Below are 16,281 nucleotides of genomic sequence, written 5' to 3'. Positions count from 1 at the left end.
ACAATGTCTTGTTTCTCTGCACACACACACACACACACACACACACACACAAAAAAAAGAATCTATCCCCAGATAACCTTCCATCCTCGCCACTCAAGACCTGGAGAGAAGCTGCGAATTACACTTCCCTTTGATGGCTGCATGTTCATGGAATATTCATAGGTCTAGATTTCTTCAGTCAGGGTAATGGACACCTAAAATTATGTCAAGCCATGTCAGGCTACGTTTGCATTCTCTGACCGAGGAATGGTAAAGGACACATACATGTCAAAATGTGAAAACATCTGTAGACATCAGGAAGACGTCTCAGCCAGCACTTAGCGGGGCACCGAAATGCAAAACAATGTAGATTATTATGCTGCGTGACTCCATCACGGATAACAGTGTGTTCTGACTGAATTCAATTTCCCCATGATAAACATCAGGTTAGCTGGAAAAAAGGACGTGATCAAACAGCTTATGTGCCATGACATAAAGCAACATTATGAGTAAATGGGCTGAATAAACTGTTCTGTCAGAGGTCTGAATCTTCCAGTAGCACTTAGTCACAGCCTGCTGATATGGTGTATGAAGGCAATGAGATGCAATCATCTTTTGAGTCATTCATGTGAAACTACAGTCAAATACAGCAGAGCAAAGGCAACAATATAAACATGGGTAGGACGCATTGTGAAGCGGGGGGTTTACAAGACGGCCTGTCCTGTTCTGTGTAAGCATTTAATATCAAACACTGCATCCTCTGCTGGACCACCACTGAAAAACAATCATCATACTGTGAACATTTTATTTACTATCTTGTTAAGATTGCATTTACAATTATAATTTTAGAAAGATTCAACAAAGATCCTTTGTACAGTTATTTTCAAGCAACATAAAATTGCAAATAAAGTATGTACAAAAACATTAGAATAATGTAAATAAATGTGTAATCAGTGACATATTTGTTTGTCCAGCTACACCAACATGCTGCAGTCATTAGCTAATTTAAACTGGTGGCACACACTTGAAGCCAGATTCTGAAATCTACTCCTGCTTTCTGAGTTGACATAATGTACACTGCTCAGATTAAGATCCAATGTGAAGAGGGGAATTACAATAATGTAAATGTCCAGTGAGTTTTGTGTGTCAACAGGGGGGTGCAAATTTTCAGTGGCAATGCTGCTGCCGAGGGACGCACAGAGGCTATTCCAACGTGCTCATTTGGAACCAGACTGCTTCTAAATAAATAAAAAGGACTAAGTGACCCTTCTAATGAGTGCAGCATGTCCACACAGATTCTCCAAATGGACGTCGAACCTTTTTTGACAGTCAAAAACAACATGTTGTCAGTGAGGTTACGCTCAGCAAAGAGAAACAGTTTCTCTTCAAATGCACAGTCATGAATAGAAAATGTTTTATATACTATATTATCTCCGTAAAACATAATCCAATTTAACTTATAGCATTACTCTGTTGCTGTGAGACACATCCTATCTTTTTCTCTGACATTGTTACAGTTTGTATGTACAAGAAATTAAAATCTTCAGTAAGATAATGTTACTGAGTTTCAGTCCTGAAACGATCCCTTTTCTGTTTTTTTTTTTTTTTTTTTTTTTTACATCATCCACCAACTGCTTACAGTACTGTTTGCTAACACTGCTCTTGAATGGACCAATCGTTGTGCTTATTTTAATACCTACAGTAAATACAATAGACCCAAGACAATGTAAAAACCAATTTAAAAATCAAAGTAACCTCTTAGTTAACAGAAGGCAGTCCTTCAACTAGTACATTTGAATTAATATATTAATAATTTAACAATGATTCAATATTCCAACCTGTTGACTTGGCTGATTATTGACAAACAGCCTCGTACATGTTTGCTTTAGCTTCCTTTGTCCTGATTCTGATTAGCTAGCTTCTGTTCGTCTTCCCTCCCTTGCTCTCCCTGAAGATCAATGTAACACTTCCTGACATGATATAAGTCCGTACATATAAATAAAATACACAAGCAGTTGCGACTAAAAAAAAAATGGCATGCCATTGGTCCTTTAAATACTGTTCAATACGTAGGCTGGAATGCTTTCAGATTCTTTAATACCTGATATAGAATAAGTGAGGGATACAAATGCTCCTTCTGGACACAATAAATAACTATCCTTCATATAGTGCAGTAATACAGTACTCACACTAAACCTACAGTAATTGCACAGTAACCACATGCAACGGGCTGAAGAAAGATCAGATCCCCACCCTACCCGCCCACCCTCACCCCCAATCATCAGTCTTTTCATCTGTCCCTCAATCCCTACTTCCATCTCTCTGTCTTTTCTTTGACTTTCTGCATCTACTCAGCCAGCTAACGTACACGAATACCACGGTGATCACAAGTATTCTACTTCGCTTGGGGTCCAAAGATTGAGCCCTGCGGAACACCATCCCCAAAAGAGAAAAAGACAGCTCTCTGGAGTTGCAGTCCAAGGCAAAATGGATAACATCTGCATTTAGGATGACAGTCAGCTACAGGTAGTTTGGTTAATCCAGTTAATAATAAGCGCTCCGTCATGAGCATAATCACTGTGGATGTCTTCTTTACAGGGCCTCAAACTGGCATCTCCCTTCCACTTATGTTGTAAATAGTTCGCAGCAGTTGGCAAGTCATTCATGTCAGCTTTAGGGAGACAGACAGTCAAAGCAATAACACTTGTATCTGGGGGGTTCCCCGTATAACCGTACATGACAATCTGAGTTTCAGGCTGTATCAGTCTCACTGTAGTCTCACAGTCTCGTTTAGCCTGTATGTTGTACTGAAGACTCTCGTGGTATCCATGGTGGAATGATCCTTGTGTAACTGGGGTAGTGGGGGGGGGGCAGGGGGGGGGCAAGGGTCTTTCCGTTGGCAGTGCCTCTCGGAAAGAAAGCGGTGAGACTCGCACTCTTTTGTTATTGTCATCTCTCATCATATCTTCCTCTTTCAAATTCACCCTTTTTCTGAAGCGTTCTCTGAAGTGACGGGTTTCTTAGAGCTCTCCGTCTGAGGGCGGCAAACACAGCTTGAAGAGCCTGTTGAAAAAGAAAAACTTCAAATGAAGGGAATCCGTATTGTGTACGACCATAAATGGTATAATGTACTGATGCCGTGGGGAGAGGTGCCTGGAAGTGGTTTTATGCTGTACCTTGGGAATGATGGAGGCATCTGGTCCATTACCTTGAGATTTTTAGCAGAGAGCTCAACTCTTGCCCCCTGGTAGAAGAGAAAACATGTGCCGTAAGCTCTGCAATGATCAAAACTGCCCAGAATGGCCAAACAGAGTATACAAAGACTTGATGTAAGTCAGAGGATTTCATTTGATGCAGTGAGATTCTGTGGTTGGGAGACATTCTTTTATATCACAATGGTTACTCTTACTGTATATGTACTCTAATCTGGGCTTGGTCATTAAGTATTACTATTTATTGACTTCCAGTAAAATTGTACTCTAACATATGATCATATTCTGTCATCATTTGTTATCATCATTTAGGAAATGTTTCAAGCAATTTGTATTTTAAAACTAACAAAAACTGAATATATTAATGTGGAAATTAGTTCATTGCATCGGATATCAAACTTGATTGTGTGAAACAAGTCATTTTCACATACATTTTCACATCGTGATACACAGCAGTACCAGAAAAATACACTTATCAATATTGTGATACTGATATTACAAGAAACAGATCATAAAACATCCAGTTTGAGGTCCCTGAGGTTTACCTGTTTGCGCATGATGTCCATGGTCTGCATGATGCAGCGCGGCATGAGACCATGGTTCCTGGCTAAGATCATTGCCTGCTCCAGTGTCACATTTAGGGTACATCTGAAAAGACCAAAAAGGCAAAAGGTCAGCTCTGTGTAGACCTCTGTAACAAACAAACTAATGTCCATATGCGCACCTGCTGGACAAATCCAAGTAGAAATTAATCCGGACAATGAGGCAAGGCTACACTTTTGAGGCTCAGTGGTGCATGTCATCCTCTCTGCACCGTGTTAATCTTAATTCTAGCTGACAGTCTAGTGGTATTACACAAACAGTATAATAATGTTGGCATGGCGCCACGCTGACCTCTGCATGCCTGTACCACACATGGTGATATGGCAGGCTCCCAGGCGGTTACACAGCTCAGAGGACACACACAGCACGCTGACACCTGACGGGTGGCCTTGAGCGTTGGGGCGCACGTTTACATACGACTGCATTAGTCGACAGAGGTCGTCCAGTGTGTTGAGGGGGCGCAGCAGCTACGAGGAGGAGACAGTGAAGGTTGGAGAAGGTCAGCGGTTAAATGGACTGCTGACATGATACAATACAATACAGTGGCCATCTTACCAAGTCATTTACACCACTACTGAGTGATGAAATCTGTATTTTATAAAACTAAGCAGAGGAAAAAGTCACTTGTTTCATATATAATTTCTTCAGTTGTGGCAGGTTAATGATAGTATAATAATATAAGAAGAAAATTCCAAAATAATACAGTAATATCAACCAAATTTGGGAGAAACAAGATAAAAACAGTAAGATGGGTAATTTGTATTAGAAACAAGTGAAATAATCTCACACTGCTTGGTATACTTCTAATATTCAATATTAGACTATGTAGAGTAACTGACTTGATAAGATGGTGCGTCAGCAGAAACAGGCAAAAACCATCCAAAATAAGACAAAGAGCTTCCACTCTTTGCAGTCTTGAAGAATAAAAATTCTATATATTGAAACTACAGTATATTCTATTCAGTTTTAATCACTGGAATCTATTTCAGCTACAGTCAGTTTGGGATTTTCAGGTTCAAATGGAAACGTTTATAATGTTGAAGTGTTGAGGTTAGTCGGAGTTAATAGGGGAGTCTTGACGAGCTAGTGGGGGGTTTCCAGTGGAGGGAACAGGACACCAGTTCATCTTACTTTTGAAATGCTTGGTTGAAGGTCTCTAACTTCAAGGCCCAGTATCTGTGCTTGCATTTATATTCAGTCACAACATTATATAAAAAATGGACTTATGTTTCAAGAACAATATATAAGGTACTTGATCACAGACTGTAATGTCCACAGCAAAAGCAGCACACAGAGAAATATGTCAGAGTAAGTGTATATTTACCTGGTCTATCTTCATTGCTGTGGTGTTTGAGTCTGTAGGGAGATTGGACTTCTCCAAATAGAAAGCCCTGTTCGGACAACAACATATCTATTTCAGTTTTAAAACTCTCCATCTTCTTCAGAAATCTACAGATTTTTTTCTCCTCTGACTCACTCTGTGCGAGAGCTGAGTCATCCAGCATCTAGAGTACTTCACTTTATCGAATATGCATCTGCTACACTACACGTTTCATCATTTATTGATGTTGCATGACTCATTTTGTGGCAATTAGGGTGCACATATCAGAAAACATTGACAGGCTATTAAAAACAAATAAACATAATACAAGGCAATGAACAATGACAACTAAAGTAGCTCTTAAAATCTTTATAAACTGCAAATACTACATGAATTACACTTCTTTAAACACAGATGAGATTTTACTGTAACCATCTTGTTTTCCGAATCTTCCACATATTGGATTATATTTAAAACTATAATCATGTTTATTTTGACCTGTTAACTGCACTCATATCAAAGTAAAAACTAGCTGATGTTGGAGAAACTGCAGATCTGAAGCAGCCATTTGGCAGCACTGAATGGGCCACTCATGTAGCCAACAAAATCCTGTTAGTTGATGTGGGACTTTGTGAGGGGCAGGTCCAGAGAAATGACACAGTTCTCACCTTGAAAAATTCTAGACCTTGAAAATAGATCAAAGAAAAGAAAAACAGCAGGCGAAGCGCAGTTCCTGCTTGCTTATGCAACACCACAGGGTGAACTCTCCCTTTAAGGTGAAATATATCCTGAGTGTTAGTGAGTAAGCCACTGGAGGACTGTGATGCAGTGCATAGCATGGCGTACCTGAGTCTGCGGTAGTAGGCCTTGACCTTCTCTAGCGAAACAGCGTTGGTGCGCTGCTGGAACTCCTCCATAGCTGCATAGTCCTGCTGGGACACTCCCTCTGGACGCTCCAGTGCTGGAGAAAACAGGCAGGAGGCATTTAGATCAATACACACGAGCTCACACTTATATGATCTGATACTTACATGCCCACCAACTTTAACCGTCACCTCTTCAAACCTCATTATTGTCCCTTAAACTAACATGAACATAATGTTAATGTTGACCCTGGATTCAATTTAACCAGCATTAAATATAATCCTAACCTTGACTCAAAAGTATTTTGAAAATTTCCCCAAATCTCCTTCTTTCATATTTTTTTTTTATTTATGTGACATATGGTGCTCACAGATATGGCCACACACTAATACAAACTTCAGCATGTGCAATCCCGTAAGGTGTCCAAAACATGTCCACTCACACTGCAGTAGAGGCTATTTTCCAGTAGGTGGCGATATTTACCCACAGATCACCACTGCTGAATGGCTCTGAAGCCATGTTGCAGCACTTTGTTCCACAATGAAGTACATGACAGAAATATGAGCTCTCTCATTGGGTTAGTGTTCTAACTGGCACTTGTCTATGGAAAATTAATGGCCATTTGGCAGACTGGTCTGATGCATAATGCTATCCATTCATACTAGGCCAGCTGAGACTGATGGAGAACTGGAAGGAGCATGGCTGCAAAGGCGGCGTGTTTTAAATGGCCAATAACAGGCGTCAGTCTCCATACTCCATAAAAGCTATCAGGAAATGTGCATGTATCAGAGGCTGCATAAACACACTGAGAGTGTTTCTAAATTATACAGTTCACTATCTGCATTGTGCATTTAAATGATTTTCATATCCTCCCTGAATGTGACTCCACTGACACTAACGGTGCGATGTGCATTTGAATTAGGTTTTTTTTTTTTTTTAACAGATAACGTGTAATTTAAACCAAACTTCCTCAAACTAAAGTTCTGTTGAAATCTATTGCTTTGGGACTCTGGCATCGTGTTTCACCCAGCCATATGTGCCACTGTTGTATTATGCTACACCCATATCTACACCCGGAACTTCCAGTATCCTCTCCAGTTCCTCTGGCCCAGTCTGCTCAGTCTTACCCCTGGTAAAGAGGACGGTGTGGAGCTTGATGCTGCCTCCATTTTGCAGCCGACTGGGTAGTTCACTGAAGTGACAGCTGTCCAGGTACAGGGTGACCCTCAGGGCCTGCCGGCTGCCTTCCACCTGGTAACACACTGGTGTGTCTGCAACACACAGACACAGACAGGGGAGCGGTTAACAAGACTGGACTATTATACTTTTGGCTGTGGGAGCCACTGAACAAATGAAAGTGTAAGAATGGTACAGGGCTGTAACATTAGTTACCTTTAAGTACCTTCATATATTTAGCCATGAACAGACTTATACAAAATTCAACATTTATAGGGTAAGTAAAAATGAATTAATAGTTTAATATTTTTTTAACCATTTAAGTGTCTTCTGCAATTAAAACAATTTTAATATAAAAGAACGTGTCATTGCTGTAACACTTGTACGCAGAGCAGTGACCCTTTTAAGTTCCACAAAAAATACCTGACTAGTAACAAATTATTTCTCCCATCATTTTTCTGACTGTGGCACATGTGCAGATCTCAGAAGACAGAAAAGACGACCTTTTACTGAGTGGCCTCGAGGGTCAGCAATCTTTCCTAGAGAACCCATCAAGCCATAATCCTGTGGAATTGGCTGTGATACCACAGGTTGAACTCGGGGGCCTCGAGCTCTACGCTGCTTACATGACTCTATCCTACCTGCAGTATTGCTCCCAGCCTGCTGAAGATGCTATTAGCAAATCAATACCGTCAAATGGACGCTGCCGCCACAAACCCTGTGCCTGCACTGCAGCAGTCTGAGCAGAAAATGCAACTTCAGCAGAGCAATTTGGTTAAAAACGTGTTGTTTTTTACATGTAAGTGTATGGGTGTCTGCACCCTCTATGTATCACTACAGCATGACTAACCAAGTCAGTATGTGTTAGTGTGTGCATTGATTTGCATGCTCATGCACAGTACATACACGTGTACACTAAATATTTTTTGCTGCCAAGTGTGAACCTATAATAGCATATCCTTGCTTCATCCATATCCTTGCCCCCTAAAATGGGAAGTGCATCTTGTGCTTTTCCTTTTGAGCAGCAATCTCTGCTGGCCATATTGAGGCTGCTGAAAAGAGGACTGATTCAGGATGCAGTCATCCTTTGTACCTGCTGGCTTTAAGGCTTTTGGTATCCTTCAGTCAATGCAGTTATTAAAAGGCACAAACACTCCCAGGTCTTAAACTTCATATGCACACGCTCATGTCAAGATGTGCACAATGCCCACTATGAATAACCTGGGTGCATCCTCAGTCAGAAATACTGCAGCACTCTATTGTATTTGAATGCTTACTCTGAAATAAATGTTCCAACCTTAAGCGGTTTGGCAGGACAGAAGTGATGCAAACCACAAAATCATTTTCATGCTCCCAAAGAATATTTCTCTGCTACATCACATGCTGCATTTTGTGCACGAGTATTACGTGTGTACATTTAATGTGCTGTTTGTGTATATATGTGGGTGCTTCCACCACATATGTGTTAGCTTTTCATGTGTCTGAGAGCAGCAGTGAGGTTTAAATGAAGCCCGTCACAGCCTGTCAGGAAGGGAGCATCTTATCTGTAATACAAGGGCAAGGGGGACGAGGCTCTGCCCTTGTTTAAGATGATTTATGGAGCCATTGTAGTGTTGTTTTAGCTCTATTCAGTCGCCCTCCACTGAAAAGAAAATTAAATCTGCAATGGAAAAATGGCAATTTCACCCTCAATAGCTTCCATACATCCACATAATGAACTTTATTCAGAGTTGGTCAAACCATACAGCTGCTCATTAGCAGCAGTGTGGTTTGAATGAGCCAAGTCAGTTAGAGTTTCTTACTTGCAACAAGGCACTCATCTTCCAGTTGCCTGAAGAACACAGTGACTTTGTCCAAGTCCAACAGGGCCGCCTTGGTGTCTTCCAGCATGGTCCGCTCCTCTTTCTGCCGGAGGAAAGAAAGAGAGCTCAGAGGTCACACCAGGAAGGTGGTGGTTGTAGGACAGCTGCATGGCTGGCCATAAAGACCCAGAAAACAACAAAAAAAGTTAATGTTTGCTTAAAAATGCATTAGGTGACACTTATATAGACACCTATATGACCTATATCACAAAGCAGGCCGGCATTAGAAAAACCACCCGTTAGCCCTTCTTGTCAAAAGAAAACAGAAAACCTATCCTCACCAGATGAGGTGCTAGCGTGGACTGGAAGTGCAGCAGCACACCAATGACAGATATTTGCTCCAGCCACTTGCGGCTGGTCTCCTTGCCGTCCTCCTGGTACTCGCCAGCGTTGTTAAACCGTGACCGCAACGCTGCCAGCAGCTGCTCCGCAAGCGTGCACAGGGCGCCTGTCGCCGCCTGGCAGAAGATCACATCCCTTCGCAGCTGAAGAGACGTGTCTGGTGTTGGAAGGTTGGAGAGCAAAAGAAGTTTTGATGTCAGAGAGTGATAGAGGGAGTTGAGGAGGTACAAATGTCACACTGTAACCTTCCTCATTACACGTGTCCTGGAGTTTCTCCAATACATATAACTTTACTCCATTAGCCTGGGTCCCCTGAGAGGATGTCTCCCATTAACTAGCACCATCTGCCACTGCGCACAGTTCAAAGTGACTGGAGCATCATGTGCTCTGACACCAACCCTCAGTCCTGTACAAACATACAGAACAACTGGCCTCAACCTGGATATGATCCTTATCTGGAAACTGAAACCACATTGAAAGTCAAGACTTTATAAAACCACCAATTATACTGGAAACTCAATCAACTTAAACATCTGCTTCACCTCTCTGTAATAAAGCAGATGTGAAATCAAAACATTCTTGGCATATGGCTATCATATTAGGCAGTACAACATTAATATAAAAGTGAACATGCATCATTTCACAGCTAGCAACCACAGCTGACAAACTGAGAGAAGCAGAGAAAATAAAAATATAACCTCATTAAAATTCCAAAGAAACTCTATTCTTGACATTTTAAAAAAATATTTTTGTTATAATTTAATAATCTTTGAAGATATTTTAAGGACCTGCAGATGTCCTGTTGTAGAACAGGCTGTATTTTCATATGATGGATGATCTAATTTGCGTAGAGCTCCACAGTGTTGGAATAATTTTAAATACTCCAGTTATGAGGCCTTTCCTGCTGCTTGAGACTGAACTCTGCGGAGCGACTGCACAGCTGCTCTTGACAACTCTTCTGTTAATTTTATGGAAAATTAGAACTGGGTTATCTAGTTTGATTATTCACCGCCACCTCGCTCTAGTTAACGCTGACATGTTACTCTACCTGTGCACTTCAGCAGAGCCAGGAGGAGCTGGTTCTTTCCATCTGCGGAGGTACAAGAAAAACAAGATGGAATGACTGATTGTAACTGTATACCATTGCATATACATGTGCGTGTGTGTGTGTGTGTGTGTGTGTGTGTGTGTGTGTGTGTGTGTGTGTGTGTGTGTCTGTTCCACTAACCATCAACAAATCTCTGCAGACTCTCCACCAGGGTTTTGATAGAGTTGGGTAGGTTCCAAGGGTCCTCCTGGATGTTCTTGTGAATAATGCAGCGACAACGAACAGTCCAATCTTCTGTTTGGCGGAACTCTGACCACATAAAACCCAGTAATGAGTGAGTGTGTGTAGCTGTTGTGTAACAGCTGTATTGATGGTAGCGTGACGACACTCCCTATCCCACTTTCAAGCAGTCAACACACACATGCAGCCCACCGACAGATAAATATGTACCTGGTTGGCTGTGGTCAGAGTAGAAGTGCTTGGTCTCCTCGCAGGCCTTGGCCATGACAGGCCCTTTGAGCAGGCTGTTGATAGAGTCGACCTGTGTGCAGAAATAAAGTGCGCATACACACACGCATTCACACACGCACACACACACAGAAAGGTTGCCAGGTAATCAATCATCCTTCATTCATCTCTGACCTTCATCCCTCATATTCTACACATCTTTCGTCCTCACTTCTCTTTTTCCAGCCACCTCCTCTCTTTCTATCATTCAAACACACACACATGCTCACACACACGCTCGCACGCATACACACAACTCTGCGATAGCTACTGGCAAGGGTCTTTCAACATTTCAACATTAACAACAACAAGGCTTGTGTTTGCAGCCCCCCTGAGCTGCTGTTTACATGTGGAAAGAACTATTAGCGGCCAAAGTGAGTGCACCCCCACAAGGGGAGTCAAAGGATATCAAATGCTGCTAAGAGGAGATGAAAAGCTGGATGGATGTCTTTAACTGACCAGTGCGAGTCTGTGTGTGTGTGTGTGTGTGTGTGAGGAGAAAGAGGAGCAAAAGGAGAGAAAGAAAGGAGGTCAAGTGAAAGATGAGAGAGAAAACCAGGATCCTGACCAGAGGACAGAGAGCTCCATGAGGTAACTCAGCCCAGATGTTGACTGATTACTATCACAGTCCTCTGTTCCAAATGGTTTGGCGGCACTGGTGGTGGGGGTTTAATGCTGACGTGTGTGTGTGTGTGTGTGTTCTTGTTTCACTATCTTTCAGTTTTAAACCTATCAGCAGAGTTTAAGCCCAAACTGAGCCCCACAACTAACCTGGTTGAAAAGATGCTCAAGGCAGCCGTGAAGCTTGTCCTGTTTGTCTGAGGGAATCCTCATGTCGCACGGCAGCTCGTCACCTAGCAGCCAGAAAACAGCAAACAAAAAGTTGAGGGAAAAAATAAAACCACACATTTGGACACCTTGGTGTTATTTGACCATCTGTACTTATTAAACACATTTCGATCCATCTGTTTTCATGCAAATTCTGGTACATCAAATTGGAGAGGATGAAGGCTAATAAATCATTTCAATAGAGTGACTCACTGCGGGCTGTTTAAGACTCAATGCTGATAAAAACAAAGTGATAAACAGCAGCGGACACATACTTGGCTCACAGCACAGAAAAATGTGGCTTCGAGGGTTATGAAATGTTGTGTCTGAAATATCTGACCACAGTCACCTCCAGAAAAAATCTACAGTATTTCATTTCTGGTGTTCTGAAAGCATGACAAACACGACAAACTGAAGGGGAATCACAATTTGGCAACAACTGATCAATTCTTGCGGGGACATCCATTATTTCATGTCTTTGTTTGACACTCAGGAAGCAAGTTGCTTTAGCCTAGCTTGTGTTGTTGATGTTGCATTCACTTTACAGTGTTAGCTGTTTGGACAGTGACTTTTTTTTCCCCTTTAAAATGATTATTGTTTAACTTGAAATCCAATGTGTTGAAGTACAAAACAAAAGAACACCATAGATTTAAGGGCAGATATTCTTAAGAGAGGTTTTTCTGGATGAAAACATCAACAAAAATGTACAAGTCAGCAGAATAAACTGCACCTACAGATGGACAGAAAAGCAACATTTCGTTTCTCTCCTTTACCTGATCCCATTTCATCACTCCCAAGGTAAGAGCTGTTACTGCGCACGCTGGTGTAGGACAGGACCGAATCTCTGTTGCTGTTGCATTCGCTGTAATAATGCACATATACACAAATGCACACAGTTAAAATGCATTATAAAGCACAGGGTTCATTCCGTTCTTAAACCACAGAGAGAATTTGGAAAGCTGCGTCTTGTAATTATGCTGCCAAATAATCCTTCTGATTGTAAACGCCTTCTCTGATTTACAGTATGTGAGACCATAGGTAATTAAATGCTTCTCACAGCAGCAACCGCCACTGGCTTACACAGAGAAGCATTCAGTGAACTGGAGCCGCATTAGAGTTCCAAACATCTGAGGATAATAAATATGTACATTAGGCTTAAAGACTGAAATGCAGCTCGCCTATTTACACAAACACTTCTGTAAACACACAGCAGTGTATTCCTTCTTACTGGTGTGTAGAGAACTTGAACCTGCCTGAGACAGTTTTGTAAAATGACATAGTCTGGTATTTATAGCCAGAAGTCTACGTGATTCGACATGATTGCCGGGAGCATGTGGAAGATTTACGTGGCTCAAATTATACATCACTTGAAGTGAGCACGCTCACGATCCCCTCAGACGAGCTCTGAATGATTCACTCGCTGAATTACCATAACAAACGGCCCACGACTGACTACGAGCTACAAAACTACGACACTGGCTTTGTGTTCCTTTGCCGTTACCCAGCTTGGCTGGAGGACAAAGTGGGGGAGCAGGGGGAGGATATCACCTGCCGGGTTATTCTGTGGTCCCTGGTGTGTGTGTGCATTAGTGTGTGAATGTGTGTTTGTGGTGGTAGGAGGCGTCGGCTGAGCCAGAGCTGGGGAGAAAGTTAATATAACCATCTTTTAGTAGTTTGGCTTGAATTCTCTACTGGCTTTCACTCACACACACTCCCACAAACACAACAAGGTTTTGTCTTTGTACTCTTTTCCCTCATCAGACTTCAGGTCTCCCTTTGCTTTGCTTTTCTCTTCATTTTCCGCCTAATATACACACAATCCCTCTCTCCCTGCGGGTCCTGAAATATTCCCCTTCTGGTTATGTGCTTCTGCATGTACTTACACACACTCTCTCTCTCTCTCTCTCTCTCTTACACACACACACACACACACACACACACACACACACACACACACACACACACACACACACACACACACACACACACACACACACACGGTGATATCCAAATTTAGCCACACACCTCCTGCCAAAAGTGTGAGCACCACTGTGACAATTATCCTGTTTGTAGTAGCAGATCTGGCCTAAGCCTAAATCACACACACACACACACACACACACACACACACACACACACACACACACACACACACACACAAAGGTCCTGATTGAAATATATAGTGGTATTATGTGTTCACAGCCTTAAATACAGGTGAGAATGCCTTCATGAACACATGTACTGATTGGGATCCCAGTGAATACTCATGCACCATTTGCATAGTCTAGTGCTATACGTAGTACTCACAGTGGAGAAATGACATATATAAAGAATGCTAGAGATGCCAGGATGCAGAGTAAGCTACCTGAATTTTGCGGGTGGTGTTACTGGAGAAATTGTCCACAAAGCGAGGCACAGTGAAAACTGAAACTGAGAAATATCAAATAATTGGAAACAAATTTGACTCTGCGCAATGTGTTCAAGCTGGAAGGGTTCATTACGTCCATATATTAATGCTACTGTCAACAAGTGTAACATCTTGCGCTGGTTTGCCAAAGGAAGCCAAGAAACAATGTGTGTTTTGGAAGGATTTTGTGTAGACTCATGTTTAAGGAAGCAGAAGTGATGAAGAGGACTATCTGAAATGTTAAGCAGTGAGGAAAGTTCAACACAGGTTGTCACCTGAGATGCATTCTAATGCCAGGAGCAGAGTGTAATCTCTCTCACACACATACACACACGGGTACACACTAGAGGGCCAAAGATTTATGACAAAATGTACCTCAGTTCAGAACGAACACTACTTGAATGATTTCTTCACACATACTCTCCTCAGTTTTTCCTGTCTTTGAGCCCCGTGTCTCTCTGTCTGTCTCTCTGAATGTAGAATCAGTCTCTTCTGTCCTTGTTCTCACATCATGTTCCTCACAAGTTGTACTCTGCCAATGACCTCCGACTGTTGAGCTCTGCCGTGGTCTGTCACCACCTCCGGCTTCAGTGTCTGATTCTCTCAGCAAGAAAAAAAAGAAAGGCTTCACCACCCACCTCTGAAACACAGGAGCGCTTTTCATCACATCCAAAATTTCACAAGTGGGATGATTCATCCATGTTCATGGTGCCTTATAATGCCACCCTGAACAGAGTATTGGGCACTGGGCTCCAAAACCGTGAGTAAGCACCTCATGCTGTGTATGTGTGTGTGTGTGTGTGTGTGTGTGAGTGCACCACACACACTACAGCCTACATTTTCCTTTACATTTTATTGTGATGAGGTAGTTGCGTTTCACATGGCGTGGCCGGGGCCTTAATGACAGAGTCGGTGAGGAGGCCGCGCCCCAAACATTTGGCTCTATTATACACCAGCCCACCACACCAACAACCAATAACTACATCTTAGTGGGTGGTGGAGGGTGGGGCTCAGTGGAGCACTGCCCAGTGAGCCATGCACAATCACACACACACTCTCTCTCTCACACACACAGAAACATCCGAATGAACTCACAACAAGCAAATGACATAACCAGATCTGACCGAAACATTTTGAAGTCATTTTTAGCTCTGGATCTCAGTTAAAATGCCAACATCTGGAATGAATTCCAGCCCCCAAAGGGGGGAAATGAGCAGCGTTATGGGTTTGTAGAGTAAAGAGGGAGGGTGAATGTTGTTCAAATCCACAGACAGAAATCCAGGTGTGAGAAAAGGGAGTCCCATGTCTCCTTTTTTTGTGTTGTGTAAAGATACTGCTACCTGATAAATATAGACTCTTCCCCAACATAAATAATTAATTGTGCTATTTTCTAAGCCTGAGAGCTCATGACGCGGTTACATTCTAAGATCAACTTGAGCAGCTGCTGAGAGATTTATGTGTGACTTTAACCATTACCTGTAGGAGTCCCTGTAGCTCATGGTGTCGTGCCCTGAGTCCTCCTGGTCCTCCTCGTTCACCTTGAAGCAGACTCTTTTGATGCCACCTTGCTCCACTTTGTCCTGGTCGCAGCCGTCCTCGCAGGGGGCCAGAGAGGGTGGCTGACTTGGCTCGTAAACAATAGGCTCCCCACCCTCCCCTTGGAGTTCCGTGGGTTCAGTGATGGATGACAGCAGGCTGAAGGAAAAATTAAGAAATAAATAAAAGGATACTACTCCAAAAAGTAGATTTGAAATCATATTTAAAGAAACGTTACTTACAATTTTTAGCTTAGAGTACAATATAGTTTTATGGTATACCTCTAGCACTTTAAATACTTTAAAATCTATGATTGCTTTAGAGATATTAAGTATACACCATTGGAAAATAATGCCGAGGCACTATCATGCTTATATTTAGAATGCACTCTGCAGAGATGCCTTCACAATTCATCTATTCATTCACACTGTCACACCCCTTCCTCAGCACAGACACACAATATGAGTGTCTTTCTCTTGATGTTATCCTGGCCTCACTCCCTGTTCCTGCACTGGGCTCGGCCCATAAATATTTTGGTCCTGAAGAATGTTCCTTTTGTAAATCCTCAGCTTTAAACAAGGCAAAGGGCAGACAGA

At 42.2% G+C, this 16,281-nt stretch overlaps 1 protein-coding gene across 2 annotated transcripts in view; it reads right to left on the bottom strand.

Annotated features, from left to right (window-relative positions):
* Positions 1-775: 775 nt before the first annotated feature.
* The window catches only part of prex1 (phosphatidylinositol-3,4,5-trisphosphate-dependent Rac exchange factor 1), a 77,584-nt gene continuing 62,078 nt past the window's right edge, over positions 776-16,281 (bottom strand). The window contains exons 26-41 of one of the 2 annotated variants that reach the window (XM_076740765.1): positions 15,626-15,844; positions 12,516-12,604; positions 11,686-11,768; positions 10,858-10,948; positions 10,588-10,716; positions 10,408-10,449; positions 9,299-9,516; positions 8,958-9,060; positions 7,107-7,250; positions 5,962-6,076; positions 5,119-5,185; positions 4,926-4,970; positions 4,086-4,261; positions 3,737-3,839; positions 3,156-3,223; positions 776-3,042 (exon numbers count right to left, since the gene is read on the bottom strand). In XM_076740765.1, the coding sequence (XP_076596880.1) occupies positions 3,000-3,042; positions 3,156-3,223; positions 3,737-3,839; positions 4,086-4,261; positions 4,926-4,970; positions 5,119-5,185; positions 5,962-6,076; positions 7,107-7,250; positions 8,958-9,060; positions 9,299-9,516; positions 10,408-10,449; positions 10,588-10,716; positions 10,858-10,948; positions 11,686-11,768; positions 12,516-12,604; positions 15,626-15,844 (1,735 nt within the window). In that variant the 3' untranslated portion in view covers positions 776-2,999. The remainder of the gene's footprint in view (positions 3,043-3,155; positions 3,224-3,736; positions 3,840-4,085; positions 4,262-4,925; positions 4,971-5,118; positions 5,186-5,961; positions 6,077-7,106; positions 7,251-8,957; positions 9,061-9,298; positions 9,517-10,407; positions 10,450-10,587; positions 10,717-10,857; positions 10,949-11,685; positions 11,769-12,515; positions 12,605-15,625; positions 15,845-16,281) is intronic. The other variant, XM_076740766.1, reaches the window with a different exon arrangement.

The sequence above is a fragment of the Chaetodon auriga genome, chromosome 10 (assembly GCF_051107435.1).
Source record: "Chaetodon auriga isolate fChaAug3 chromosome 10, fChaAug3.hap1, whole genome shotgun sequence".
Lineage (NCBI taxonomy): Eukaryota > Metazoa > Chordata > Actinopteri > Chaetodontiformes > Chaetodontidae > Chaetodon > Chaetodon auriga.
This window is presented reverse-complemented; position numbering and strand designations above follow the sequence as displayed.